The sequence below is a fragment of the Puma concolor genome, chromosome B1, assembly GCF_028749965.1.
Source record: "Puma concolor isolate L17-30 chromosome B1, mPumCon1.1.hap2, whole genome shotgun sequence".
Lineage (NCBI taxonomy): Eukaryota > Metazoa > Chordata > Mammalia > Carnivora > Felidae > Puma > Puma concolor.
Window position 1 is genome coordinate 38,853,447 of NC_141670.1, and position 15,998 is coordinate 38,869,444.

The following is a 15,998-nucleotide window of genomic DNA, read 5'->3' on the forward strand; positions in this document are numbered from 1 at the left end:
CCATATTTACACATGGAGAGCTAGGGAGGTGGAAACTCCAGAGATTACCCTTCAAAGGTCAGAACATATAAAATTGATCCCAAACAGATTTCCAGATTCTGGGATTAGAAGAAAGGATCCTGACAGGAAATGGTTTGGTTAAAAACTTACACAGATAACTTGGATTATATTTGCACTGTTAAGTACCAATACTTCAGGATATGAATGAAAGTTGTTTCTAGATTTAAGTGAGATCTAAATGAGATAAATAACTAAATGAAGATATACTGTTACATAGCAATAATGAAGGATATATATGAGGATATAACTATAGTATAAATAAGTATAAAAACCATTGGAACAAGTGCTATCACAGGTCTGTACCCGAATAGACCACATACAGTCTTGATTTATCAACCCATATTCACAATTTATAATTGAACACAAAATATTTTTACATATATTTAATATATTATAAAATACATATAGAACATATATACCATAAAATACCTTATGCATAAATTACTTCATGTAAGATACATAATTACACATATATATAATTTTTAAAGTAATTTTTTAACCAGAAACAAAAAAAAATCTAAAAAAAGAATTTAGATATCAATTAAATAATCTTTTGGGTGTTTGATGTAGCCTCTTTGTATGAAATGAATATTTTGGAGGTACTTTGTTAAGTCATTTCATAAAATTTTGCGGCCTTCATTTTTTAATTTATGTTTACCTTTTGCAAGTAAAGGACTGTTCCTTTTAGTACAGCATAAAATGTTTTCCATCCTCGCTTCCCTCTTGGAGCTAGAAAGGGAAAAAAATGGAAAATGTTATTTGACAGAAAACAGCACTTTAGGAAGAAGTGAAATGATCAACATGGTGTATTTCAATGATCTTGGTTTATTAGCTTCCAAAATTAATAATAAGAACTAAAATATTCTTGAAACATAACTGTGTAATAGTCAATCTTCCAAAAATGTCTTCCATGTATCATTTCATTTAATCCTCACAATAATAATGTGAGATAGGTACTATGACTCTTGTCTTTTTATAAAACTGAAGCACAGAGAAGTAATCTGCTCATGGTCATACAACTAGGAAGAGGAGAAGCAGGAATCTGAACCCAGGTAGCATGGCTCTATAGTCTGCACTCTAGTAGACATGACTTAAAGACTGGGAAAGCAAAGAGGCATTTTGCAAGTGCATATTAATTCCAGAGAAAGCTTAAAAGCTCATGTACCAGATCATTTATAGCTCTGTCAAAGTTTCTAGAAATCATTAAAGTCTCAGAATATAAAAGGACTCCTCTTGGTATTTCTCCCACATACCTACCAACTGGATTATAACTTTGGCAACCTGCATTACCTCAGTTGCAGATCTTGCCACACTGTAACATAATATTTTTGTTTTAAGTGTCTCTTTCAGGAGACTATGAATGACCTGAGAGCAGGTATCCTTTATTTTTATAATTCATAGTACCTGGCACAGTATATGGCAGTCATTAGGCACCCTCATAAAAAATCTCCAAATTAATGTTCACAGGGGCGCCTGGGTGGCTCAGTGAGTTGGGCGTCTGACTTCGGCTCAGGTCATGATCTCGCGGTCCGTGAGTTCCAGCCCCGCGTCGGGCTCTGTGCTGACAGCTCAGAGCCTGGAGCCTGTTTCAGATTCTGTGTCTCCCTCTCTCTGACCCTTCCCCCATTCGTGCTCTGTCTCTCTCTGTCTCAAAAATGAATAAACGTTAAAAAAAAATAAAAATAAAAAAAAAACTGAAAACTTAAAAAAAAAAAAAGTCCTTACATTCCTTTTGTTTATATTTTCCTGGAGTATAAAGTAGAATTCATCTATTTTTTAAAATGTTTATTTATTTTTGAAAGACAGAGAGACAGGGGGAGATGCAGAGAGAGGGAGACACAGAATCTGAAACAGGCCCCAGGCTCTGAGCTGTCAGCACACAGAGCCCAATATGGGGCTTGAACTCATGAACTGTGAGATCACTACGTGAGCAGAAGTCAGAGCCTTAACCAACTGAGCCACCCAGGCATCCCTACAATTTCTCCATTGAATCAATGTATACTTTTACAGAATGTCCTAAAACAAAAACACAGATTAGAAAATACAGTTTACTATTCATTCGTAATCTTAATAAAATTAAAATATATAACTGGAAAATTTTATTACCTGAATGACATTTTTCTAAACATGTCTATCCAAATAGGTGGGTACGGTCACTCATTCTTACTCCTTTATCAACTATCTGGCTGCCTTTAGGCTGTCTTTAACTTGGATGCTTGATTAAATTAGGAAGTGCATTATTCTTAAGCAAATCCTTTAAATCTCCTTTGACTGAAGACTCAAGAATCCTTAGGGTTGGCAACTGTGTTAATATCCACCTACAGAACACAGGTGCCCCTGCCAACACTATACTGATACATCCACCTGGCAAAAAAGGACTCAAAACATCTGCTCTGCAGGTTTCTGGGGGAAATTAAAAAAGAAACAAAAAACAAAAAGCAAAACAAAACAAAACAAAAAACAACAACCAAAAACAAACCATCCCATCTGTTTCCACTATGGAAGGTTTAAAAGTATGTACTCAAAAATAAGTGAACAAAAACAGTACACCATTATCTCCTTTATAAAGAGAATCACAGATCATTTATACATATCTATATATAATATATAGATATTATGTATGTTATATATAAATGTTATATAATACAGTATATATATAATTTATATGTGTATATATCATATATATATACATATATATATACTGAATATTGACTGTACCGTTAAATAGATGTCAAATTCTGATACAGCTGATGTGACAACAGTGCACACAGAAACACAGAAGTGACCACAGGAACTACTGCATACTGCAGAGCAGGACCAAAGGCAGCGTGGTGTGCTGAACCCACCAGACTAGAAAGCAGACCAGCTGGTTTCTAGCCCTGTCTTAAACCTATCTCACCCAAAACTTTAACTGGGTAACTTCTAACCGATCCACCAACTTTTCAAAAATTTGGATGTTTCATTTAAAATCATGGATAATTTACCTAAGTTAAGGCAAAGAATTAGCTAATGCTGGAAAGGAACTTAGAGAAAACTGCTTTTTTTTCCTCTTACTTTTTGTTGTTGTTTAACATCTTTAATCCCCATCACCTACCCATTCCCCCCATCCAAATCATCTCTGGTAACCATCAGTTTAGTTCTCTACACCTAAGAGTCTGTTTCTTCCTTTGTCTCTGTCTCTTTTTCTCTCTTGGTTTTATTTCTTAAATTTCACATATGAGTAATGGTATTTATATGGTATTTGTCTTTCTCTGACTGACTTATTTCACTTAGCATTATGTTCTCTAGATCCATCCATGTTGTTGCAGATGACAAGGTTTCATTCTTTTTTATGGCTGAGTAATATTATATATACTTGTTTATCCATTCATCTACTGAAGGACACTTGGGCTGCTTCTGTAATTTGGCTACTGTAAATAATGCCACAATAAACATAGGGGTGCATATATCCTTTTGAATTAGTGTTGTTATATTTTTTGAGTAAATACCCAGTACTGTGATTACTAAATTATAGGATAGTTCTATTTTAATTTAAATTTTTAATTTTTTGAGGAAAATTTTCACAGTGTACGTACCTGCTTGCATTCCTACCAATAGTGAAGGAGGGTTCCTTTTTTTCCACATTCTCACCAACACCTGCTTTTTCTAGTGTTGTTGATTTTAGCCATCTGACAGGCATGAGGTAATATTACATTGTAGTTTTGTATCCTATGACTTATGATTGGAGCATTTGTATATTTATATGCAAAGTAATTAGTGATAGATGTGTACTTATTGCCATTTTGTTACTTGTTTTGGGCTTATTCTTGTAGTTTTTCTCTTATCCTTTCTTCTCTTGCTCTCTTTCATGGTTTGCTGGCTTTCTTTAGTGATATACAGTAAAACCTTGGATTGTGAATAACTTGTTTCTGTGAGTGTTCTGCAGGATAAGCAAGCATTTCTAATAAATTTTAACTTGATAAATGAGCAATATCTTGCAATACAAGTAGTATGTGATGCCTAATGTCACATGATCACACCTGAGCCAATGGTTCTTCTCTCTCTCACTGCGGGATTGTGGGTGATCATCAATGCAATGTCACATTTGTGGGAAATCCTCAAAAGAAGGCAAAAGCAAGTGGCATTGGATAGGCTCCCTCTTAAAACTGCACAAAATGAAAAGATTCCACACCCGTGATTCTGTTAGTGATAGTGAAAGTTGTCCTATAAAATAACCCTTCTCTCTCGTCTCCCTTGCACCAGCCATGAAGGTTTTCAAAGTTAAGTGTAGGTTAATTTTTTTGTTTATAGTTTTTATTTTATTATTTTGTATTATATTATAGTATTATAATCATTTTTATATGAATATTTTTGGGTTGTGGAAAGCATCATCTGAGTTTCCACTATTTCTTTTGGGGAAATTCGTTTTCACTCACAAATGCTTTGGATCAAAATTTGGAACAAATTATGCTCACAAACCAAGGTTTTACTGTACTTGGATTTCTTCCTCATTCTTTGCATATCTATTAGTGGTTTTTAATTTGTGACTGCCATTAGTTTGTATAACATCTTCCACATACAGCAGTCTCTGTTATGTTGATGGTCACTTAAGTTGGAAACCATTCTTTACTCCTCTCACCCCCACAATTTAGGTATATAGTGTCATATTTTACATCCTTTTATCTTGTGACTCCCTTGACTGGTTTTTACAGATTTACTTATTTTTACTCCTTTTGTGTTTCCTACTTTTCATACTCTCACTTATGGTCTTTCCTTTCCACTCAAAGGGTGCCTTTTAATATTTCTTGTAGGGTTTGTTTAGTTGTCATGAAATCCTTTATTTTTTGTTTGTCTGAGACACTGTCATTCTACTCTAAATGATAGCCTTGCTGGATAGAGTATTCTTGGATACAGATTTTTCTCTTTCAGCACTTCAAATGTATCATGTCACTGCCTTCTGGCCTACAAAGTTTCTCCTGAAAAACCTGCTGATTACCTTGGGGTTTCCCTTATATGGGGTTTCCACTCAGATTATGATCCCAGGGTCATGGGATCGAGCCCTGTGTCAGGCTCTGCACTGAGTGTAAAGTCTGCTTAAGATTCTCTCTCTCTCTCTTTCCCTCTGCCCCTCTCCCCTGCTTGCATGCACTCTCTGAAATTAAAAACAAAACAAAACAAAAAACATATAAAAAAATAAACATGATGGGAGTAATGAATGAGAGTTCTATTTGGAAACCCAATGTCACCTACTGAAAGGCTTTAAATTATAAGGGTGATAGGGAGTTGGTAAGTAGGTTTTAAAAATACCTAGGTGTCTACTGTAAAAAGGTGTTTACAGAACTCTATCAAAAGACATGATTTTATGCACTAGACTATGCTTTCATAGCTGTTTTTAATATGTATACTCAAAGTTCAAAGACACCTTCTTTTTGAAAATACAAAGATTTTAGAATATTTTGTTCTCATCATCTGCCTCCAACCTTACATGATAATGGTACCTATTACTTTTGTTTGTTTTCTTAACACTACCAAAAAAGACATCATTATTTTTGTATGTGTCTATAAACTCTCATTGTCTATATCTACTCTCATGTTTACACTTATTCATTAACACTTTCTGTACCTCAGATTTCTTTTGGAGGTCATGTTCAATTAATTCTCTAAATTTATAATTAAAGTTCCTTTTGTGAGGGTTGTTTTGATGGGAAATCATTTTCTACTTTTGTTTACATAAAAATGTCTTTATTTCATTAAAAATTCTGGGTTGACAATTCAATTTCCTTATGAAGATATAATTTCACTACCTTTTGCTCTCACTATTGTTTCAATGTCTATCTTGACTCTAGTTGTTATGTCTAAGAAGAGGTTTCTTTAAATTGATCCAGCTTGATGTTCTTTGGGCTGTGTGTCATTTCCAAATTCTTGTAGTCATTAGATCTTTGAATATTGTGTCTCCTCCATTTTCTCCACTATTTTAACCTTTGACACTCTTTTAATTGCATTCCACAGGTTTTTTTTTTTTTTTTACCTGTTCTCTCTTATATTCTTTTTATTTTTCTATGCTAAAAGCTATGTAATTTTATCTCCAATTCTCCTTGGATACCCAGATCCAGAGATACTCTGAAGGTATAGCACCCCTAGGGTTAGCTTCCTGTTCTAGATTTGTACTCATATTTTTTTCCTGGCCTCATAGGATTTCCCTTTCATTGTTATAGTAATCCATTCTTTTAAAAGGTATGTTAAGGACTTGGGAGGGAAGATGGCGGCGTAGGAGGACGCTGGGCTCACCGCTCGTCCTGCTGATCACTTAGATTCCACCTACACCTGCCTAAATAACCCAGAAAACCGCCAGAGGATTAGCAGAACGGAGTCGCCGGAGCCAAGCGCAGACGAGAGGCCCACGGAAGAGGGTAGGAAGGGCGGCGAGGCGGTGCGCGCGCCACGGACTGGCCGGAGGGAGCCAGGGCGGAGGGGCGGCTCGCCGGCCAAGCAGAGCCCCCGAGTCTGGCTGGCAAAAAACGGAGGGGCCTGACGGACTGTGTTCCGACAGCAAGCGCGACTTAGCGTCTGGGAGGTCATAAATTAACAGCTCTGCTCAGAAAGCGGGAAGGCTGGAGGACAAAGGGAAGGAGAGCTGCTGAGCCCCCTGACGACAGAGCTCAGTTTGGTGGGGAACAAAGGCGCTCGCCAGCGCCATCTCCCCCGCCCATCCCCCAGCCAAAATCCCAAAGAGAACCAGTTCCTGCCAGGGAACTTGCTCGCTCTGCGCAAACACCCAACTCTGCGCTTCTGCGGAGCCAAACCTCCGGCAGCGGATCTGACTCCCTCCTGCTGCCACAGGGCCCCTCCTGAAGTGGATCACCTAAGGAGAATCAAGCTAAGCCTGCCCCTCCTGCCCCTGTGCACCTTGCCTACCCACCCCAGCTAAGACGCCAGATCCCCAGCATCACAAGCCTGGCAGTGTGCAAGTAGCCCAGACAGGCCACACCACCCCACAGTGAATCCCGCCCCTAGGAGAGGGGAAGAGAAGGCACACACCAGTCTGACTGTGGCCCCAGCGGTGGGCTGGAGGCAGACATCAGGTCTGACTGCGGCTCCGCCCACCAACTCCAGTTATACACCACAGCACAGGGGAAGTGCCCTGCAGGTCCTCACCACGCCAGGGACTGTCCAAAATGACCAAGCGGAAGAATTCCCCTCAGAAGAATCTCCAGGAAATAACAACAGCTAATGAGCTGATCAAAAAGGATTTAAATAATATAACAGAAAGTGAATTTAGAATAATAGTCATAAAACTAATCGCTGGGCTTGAAAACAGTATAGCTGACAGCAGAGAATCTCTTGCTACAGAGATCAAGGGACTAAGAAACAGTCACGAGGAGCTGAAAAATGCTTTAAACGAAATGCATAACAAAATAGAAACCACCACGGCTCGGATTGAAGAGGCAGAGGAGAGAATAGGTGAACTAGAAGATAAAGTTATGGAAAAAGAGGAAGCTGAGAAAAAGAGAGATAAAAAAATCCAGGAGTATGAGGGGAAAATTAGAGAACTAAGTGATACACTAAAAAGAAATAATATACGCATAATTGGTATCCCAGAGGAGGAAGAGAGAGGGAAAGGTGCTGAAGGGGTACTTGAAGAAATAATAGCTGAGAACTTCCCTGAACTGGGGAAGGAAAAAGGCATTGAAATCCAAGAGGCACAGAGAACTCCCTTCAGACGTAACTTGAATCGATCTTCTGCACGACATATCATAGTGAAACTGGCAAAATACAAGGATAAAGAGAAAATTCTGAAAGCAGCAGGGGGTAAACGTGCCCTCACATATAAAGGGAGACCTATAAGACTCGTGACTGATCTCTCTTTTGAAACTTGGCAGGCCAGAAAGAATTGGCACGAGATTTTCAGTGTGCTAGACAGAAAAAATATGCAGCCGAGAATCCTTTATCCAGCAAGTCTGTCATTTAGAATAGAAGGAGAGATAAAGGTCTTCCCAAACAAACAAAAACTGAAGGAATTTGTCACCACTAAACCAGCCCTCCAAGAGATCCTAAGGGGGACCCTGTGAGACAAAGTACCAGAGACATCACTACAAGCATAAAACATACAGACATCACAATGACTCTAAACCCATATCTTTCTATAATAACACTGAATGTAAATGGATTAAATGCGCCAACCAAAAGACATAGGGTATCAGAATGGATAAAAAAACAAGACCCATCTATTTGCTGTCTACAAGAGACTCATTTTAGACCTGAGGACACCTTTAGATTGAGAGTGAGGGGATGGAGAACTATTTATCATGCGACTGGAAGCCAAAAGAAAGCTGGAGTAGCCATACTTATATCAGACAAACTAGACTTTAAATTAAAGGCTGTAACAAGAGATGAAGAAGGACATTATATAATAGTGACAGGGTCTATCCATCCGGAAGAGCTAACAATTATAAATGTCTATGCGCCGAATACCGGAGCGCCCAAATATATAAAACAATTACTCATAAACATAAGCAACCTTATTGAGAAGAATGTGGTAATTGCAGGGGACTTTAACACCCCACTTACAGAAATGGATAGATCATCTAGACACACGGTCAATAAAGAAACAAGGGCCCTGAATGAGACATTGGATCAGATGGACTTGACAGATATATTTAGAACTCTGCATCCCAAAGCAACAGAATATACTTTCTTCTCGAGTGCACATGGAACATTCTCCAAGATAGATCATATACTGGGTCACAAAACAGCCCTTCATAAGTTTACAGGAATTGAAATCATACCATGCATACTTTCAGACCACAATGCTATGAAGCTTGAAATCAACCACAGAAAAAAGTCTGGAAAACCTCCAAAAGCATGGAGGTTAAAGAACACCCTACTAACGAATGAGTGGGTCAACCAGGCAATTCGAGAAGAAATTAAAAAATATATGGAAACAAACGAAAATGAAAATACAACAATCCAAACGCTTTGGGACGCAGCGAAGGCAGTCCTGAGAGGAAAATACATTGCAATCCAGGCCTATCTCAAGAAACAAGAAAAATCCCAAATACAAAATCTAACAGCACACCTAAAGGAAATAGAAGCAGAACAGCAAAGGCAGCCTAAACCCAGCAGAAGAAGAGAAATAATAAAGATCAGAGCAGAAATAAACAATATAGAATCTAAAAAAACGGTAGAGCAGATCAACGAAACCAAGAGTTGGTTTTTTGAAAAAATAAACAAAATTGACAAACCTCTAGCCAGGCTTCTCAAAAAGAAAAGGGAGATGACCCAAATAGATAAAATCATGAATGAAAATGGAATTATTACAACCAATCCCTCAGAGATACAAACAATTATCAGGGAATACTATGAAAAATTATATGCCAACAAATTGGACAACCTGGAAGAAATGGACAAATTCCTGAACACCCACACTCTTCCAAAACTCAATCAGGAGGAAATAGAAAGCTTGAACAGACCCATAACCAGCGAAGAAATTGAATCGGTTATCAAAAATCTCCCAACAAATAAGAGTCCAGGACCAGATGGCTTCCCAGGGGAGTTCTACCAGACGTTTAAAGCAGAGATAATACCTATCCTTCTCAAGCAATTCCAAGAAATAGAAAGGGAAGGAAAACTTCCAGACTCATTCTATGAAGCCAGTATTACTTTGATTCCTAAACCAGACAGAGACCCAGTAAAAAAAGAGAACTACAGGCCAATATTCCAGATGAATATGGATGCAAAAATTCTCAATAAGATACTAGCAAATCGAATTCAACGGCATATAAAAAGAATTATTCACCATGATCAAGTGGGATTCATTCCTGGGATGCAGGGCTGGTTCAACATTCGCAAATCAATCAACGTGATACATCACATTAACAAAAAAAAAGAGAAGAACCATATGATCCTGTCAATCGATGCAGAAAAGGCCTTTGACAAAATCCAACACCCTTTCTTAATAAAAACCCTTGAGAAAGTCGGGATAGAAGGAACATACTTAAAGATCATAAAAGCCATTTATGAAAAGCCCACAGCTAACATCATCCTCAACGGGGAAAAACTGAGAGCTTTTTCCCTGAGATCAGGAACACGACAGGGATGCCCACTCTCACCGCTGTTGTTTAACATAGTGCTGGAAGTTCTAGCATCAGCAATCAGACAACAAAAGGAAATCAAAGGCATCAAAATTGGCAAAGATGAAGTCAAGCTTTCGCCTTTTGCAGATGATATGATATTATACATGGAAAATCCGATAGACTCCACCAAAAGTCTGCTAGAACTGATACATGAATTCAGCAAAGTTGCAGGATACAAAATCAATGTATGGAAATCAGTTGCATTCTTATACACTAACAATGAAGCAACAGAAAGACAAATAAAGAAACTGATCCCATTCACAATTGCACCAAGAAGCATAAAATACCTAGGAATAAATCTAACCAAAGATGTAAAGGATCTGTATGCTGAAAACTATAGAAAGCTCATGAAGGTAATTGAAGAAGATTTAAAGAAATGGAAAGACATTCCCTGCTCATGGATTGGAAGAATAAATATTGTCAAAATGTCAATACTACCCAAAGCTATCTACACATTCAATGCAATCCCAATCAAAATTGCACCAGCATTCTTCTCGAAACTAGACCAAGCAATCCTAAAATTCATATGGAACCACAAAAGGCCCCGAATAGCCAAAGTAATTTTGAAGAAGAAGACCAAAGCAGGAGGCATCACAATCCCAGACTTTAGCCTCTACTACAAAGCTGTCATCATCAAGACAGCATGGTATTGGCACAAAAACAGACACATAGACCAATGGAATAGAATAGAAACCCCAGAACTAGACCCACAAACGTATGGCCAACTCATCTTTGACAAAGCAGGAAAGAACATCCAATGGAAAAAAGACAGTCTCTTTAACAAATGGTGCTGGGAGAACTGGACAGCAACATGCAGAAGGTTGAAACTAGACCACTTTCTCACAGCATTCACAAAAATAAACTCAAAATGGATAAAGGACCTGAATGTGAGACAGGAAACCATCAAAACCTTAGAGGAGAAAGCAGGAAAAGACCTCTCTGACCTCAGCCGTAGCAATCTCTTACTCGACACATCCCCAAAGGCAAGGGAATTAAAAGCAAAAGTGAATTACTGGGACCTTATGAAGATAAAAAGCTTCTGCACAGCAAAGGAAACAACCAACAAAACTAAAAGGCAACCAACGGAATGGGAAAAGATATTTGCAAATGACATATCGGACAAAGGGCTAGTATCCAAAATCTATAAAGAGCTCACCAAACTCCACACCCGAAAAGCAAATAACCCAGTGAAGAAATGGGCAGAAAACATGAATAGACACTTCTCCAAAGAAGACATCCGGATGGCCAACAGACACATCAAAAGATGTTCAGCGTCGCTCCTTATCAGGGAAATACAAATCAAAACCACACTCAGGTATCACCTCACGCCAGTCAGAGTGGCCAAAATGAACAAATCAGGAGACTATAGATGCTGGAGAGGATGTGGAGAAACGGGAACCCTCTTGCACTGTTGGTGGGAATGCAAATTGGTGCAGCCGCTCTGGAAAGCAGTGTGGAGGTTCCTCAGAAAATTAAAAATAGACCTACCCTATGACCCAGCAATAGCACTGCTAGGAATTTATCCAAGGGACACAGGAGTACTGATGCATAGGGGCACTTGTACCCCAATGTTCATAGCAGCACTCTCAACGATAGCCAAATTATGGAAAGAGCCTAAATGTCCATCAACGGATGAATGGATAAAGAAATTGTGGTTTATATACACAATGGAATACTACGTGGCAATGAGAAAGAATGAAATATGGCCTTTTGTAGCAACGTGGATGGAACTGGAGAGTGTGATGCTAAGTGAAATAAGCCATACAGAGAAAGACAGATACCATATGGTTTCACTCTTATGTGGATCCTGAGAAACTTAACAGGAACCCATGGGGGAGGGGAAGGAAAAAAAAAAAAAAAAAGAGGTTAGAGTGGGAGAGAGCCAAAGCATAAGAGACTGTTGAGAACTGAGAACAAACTAAGGGTTGATGGGGGGTGGGAGGGAGGAGAGAGTGGGTGATGGGTATTGAGGAGGGCACCTTTTGGGATGAGCACTGGGTGTTGTATGGAAACCAATTTGACAATAAATTTCATATATAAATTAAAAAAAAAGGTATGTTAAAATACCTTATCATTTTTAGATGTTTTATAATGGAAATTTTGGAATTTGTAGGCTGTTGTATTGTCAAAATAGACCCTCTAGCTCTTTTTTCTTTAAAGAATTTATTTTGTAGAGAATTTTGTAATCTAAAAACAATTCATGAGAAGAATACAGTAAGTGCTGAGGACAAGATGAAAGGAATCAGAACACAGAACACAAGGGAGGAGGCAATTACAATTGTCCAGATGAGAGAAAAAGGCCAAAATATGGGCAGAAGTACACAATAAATAAACTAAAGAAATAAAAAGGGGAAAGGCAGTAATGTTAACTGAGCACCTATATCCAGTGCTCTGAGCATTGGGCTAGCATTTAAAATGTACACTATATTTGATCTAAACAATCCTTAGTTTAGGTATTATTGCCTCTTTTCACATTAATGTCTTCTAAGCTACACTTGCAGTCCTAAAGGTAGAGTAAGCTACTGAGAAGGCTACCTACCTAAGGATTTCACAGCTACTGTATAGGGCAATTCAGCCAAGGAAACGTATTCTAAGGCTACACTGAGAAGGAGAAACTGTGCAGGTGGTAATCTTTTATAAATTATCAAGCCTGCTACTCCAGTGAGATAAATATAATGGATAGGGAAAGGAGAAGTCCAGACAGGAGGAGGATACAAATACAAAGTATATTCTCTAATATCACTGAACTCAGGGACTTTCAAAGGTATTCTTGCTCATGGCTATGAACCTCAGAACTGAGGGATGATCCCTGTATCTGCCCTCTCAGATGTGACCAGCCCAAAATTTCTGTGGAGTACTAACTCTCATAGCAATAATAATTACAGCTGTGGTAATAGCACATATTGTTTTAAGCACTGTTCCAAAACTTGATGTGAATTAACTAAAGGTTACAACTTTATGAGGAAGCAATTATTATAATCTCTATTTTACAGATGTGGGATCCAAAATCCCATCTAACCTGCAACACTTGGTTCCCAACAGCACTGGCCACATTTACTCTGGTTTGTATGCCGGGAAAAGACCAGTTAAACCAGACTCAGTATACAATGTGTCTTGGTTAACTCTGAGATACAGGAGTTATCTTCAAATTATTTATGATCTAAGCATGAACACTGACCAGTCAGGAAAGACACTGTCCAATCAGGACTGAAGGGACACCCATAGTAAATAGTCTGTACAACTGAACCAGTACATATATTCCCTATCAGTCCTGCCTGGGAGAATGTTTCCTGCCCACCATAGGTTAAAATAAGAAAGAAGAAAAGTCAAACAAAACTCTGTGATTATTGTCCTACATCTCACCCATACACACACACACACACACACACACACACACACACACACACACACACACACAAATACACTTTCTGTAAAAGAGAAATTGGCCGTTGTTCCAAAGATAGGTGATATTGGAACTATTATGAAATCTTCAATATTAGAAACCAGCTCTTGTTAATTTTCTTATCTTATCTTCATTATACAGTTGAAGAAGTCTTTTTGGAAATATAAAGTAACAATATCTTGGCTTCAATTATTGGCACTGGTCTTTGTAAAATAGTTAAATTACCTGGGACCAAAAGCACAGGTTGTCACCATTATTTCATAAAGAGGAAGGAATCAGAAAATGTTCCCGAGCAATAAAATATTAAGTAAAGATCGATACTGAATATATGCCAGAAAATAAACCTATGTATTTTTTGCAGTCTACCAAAAGGTATAGGCTTCATGTAAAAGTTTATATTTGCATGCTATACTCTGCAACTTTAATTTTTTTCTGAACCAAACTGGGAAGAAATTGTGGCTAGGATCTTAGTGTCCCAATTTTTCTATTTTATTCAAAAAGGAATGATTTTTTTTCCTACATCAAAATAGATTAATCCTGCTTCTGGCCGCCATGGGGAATAAACTTAGGAACTCCCTGAGTTTTCACCCATGGGTTAACAAGGCATAAAGAATTAGAAAGCCATAGGATGTACACACCCAAGTTTGGGTAAACAAGAGTAGGTAAATAAAATTAGGTAAATGGGGCAAAGGCCCCCAGTATAGGTAAAGCCAGGCAAAGGTCCCAGTGTAGGACAAAGGTATAAGAATAGGGAAATCTCAGGATAAAAACATCCAAGATGAGGTAAACAAGATTAGGTATTCAGGGCAGAAATGCCCCCAATTTAGTACAATAGCAGAAAGCTGCTTTCGTAGGAAGGAAGGACGAAATTAGGTAAACAGGTAAATAGGACTACAGACCTCTGCAGGGCAAAATTGCCCAGGGGGAGCTAATTAGCAAAAGAAAGGTACCTTGTTGACCCTGAGGTAGCATGCTCCTTCTTGTCCCCTAGGCCAGTTTAGGGAAGCAGAAGTGTTGCCTCATGTTTCCTGTAAACAACCCTTCACCTGGCACCAGAATCTTGTTTTGTATTGACCCAAACTCCTAACACCACATATATTCAAAACCCCCTTTCCCTTATGCCCATGAGTTAATGTTCACAATTTGATTGTCTCTTTCTGCACGCCCATCACCATGTTTGTAAGCTTCTGATCCTAATAAAAACGGAGCAAGGACCCTTACTCAGGGCTCTTGTCTCCTCCCAGACATTAGCTTCTCTCGCATTTTTAATCCGATCTCCCACTTTCTTGCTGGACAAGACAGAACTCCAGACCCAGAATCTATGACAGGCCACTTTGTACTTTAGATTCCCTAATCCACAACTTTTGCTTTTATTCAAGTTTAATATCAGAAAGACTTAATATGTATGGAAAGGCATAGTATGTACATTGCCTATTTTTTTCTTTTAATACTCTAACCTTTCTTTCCTGTCTGTTGGCTTGAAAAGCATTCTTCTACTGCCCCAATAAAATGACAAAAATATCATCTTCCCCAAAGAGTAGAGGTCAGTAAGAACACTAATGAGAAATAATTCTTGAGTAAGGCCTGAAGGCTAACATTTTTGGTCCTACCAGGTTTGAACAAAGGGAAACGTGAGAATGTGATGGTTCTATGCACATTATCTTCAATTTCCTTACTTTAATGAAGAAATGCATTTAAAATATAATGTAATACCACTGGTGGCATTCCAAAATAAATCCTTGCTGAACTTCGAAACAAAGATGTGCTCAGCAAAGCTCTTCTATGCTAGTACAATTGGGATACATTTATATTAGATTTGTAAAAAGCACAAGACATTTTTAAAGGTGCTTTATTTCTCTAGTGACAGCATCTGAAAATTGGGCAAAATTCTTAAAGTATTTTCTTTACAGAATAAAGAGGTATGCTACCTTAGTAGCAGGCAGACTCATAAATTCTACACCACTGAGGGCTGAAAGTACAGCATACGGTGAGGGGAGGGGGAATGCTTTCTGCAACTGATTTGCAAAGGACTTAGATTCATAAATGACAGCCCTACAAAACATTAAAGAATTGAAGGGTGATCTTTGTATATTTACCCCTAATTTTCTTTCATAAACATCCTCAGGCACCACCATAATTACTATTAAATCTTTATAGAGTGTAAAGGTCAGGGGAGGTCACCCAAAATGTGCCACTTTGGTGTATCAATTATTTTCAATAAAAGTTACTTAAGAAAGAACCAATGCAAAAAGAACACTCTAAACCCTCCCTCCTTTGTCTCCAGAAAACAAGATATAAATCTCTCATGTGAAAGGCACCTTTCTTGTACCAGGGAGTAAAGATATCCTTATCACCAGAGATACAAAATTTAGAGCAGAGAAGGCTATATTAACAACCCATGTTACTTTTTACTAATTTACTAC

The 15,998-nt window shown here is 38.1% G+C and overlaps 1 protein-coding gene across 18 annotated transcripts in view; it reads right to left on the reverse strand.

The window, feature by feature from the left end:
- The window catches only part of PSD3 (pleckstrin and Sec7 domain containing 3), an 810,275-nt gene that overhangs the window by 114,555 nt on the left and 679,722 nt on the right, over positions 1–15,998 (reverse strand). For all 18 annotated transcript variants that reach the window (XM_086703516.1, XM_086703515.1, XM_086703517.1 and 15 more), the window contains one exon: positions 719–789. In XM_086703516.1, coding sequence (XP_086559642.1) covers positions 719–789 — 71 coding nt within the window. The remainder of the gene's footprint in view (positions 1–718; positions 790–15,998) is intronic.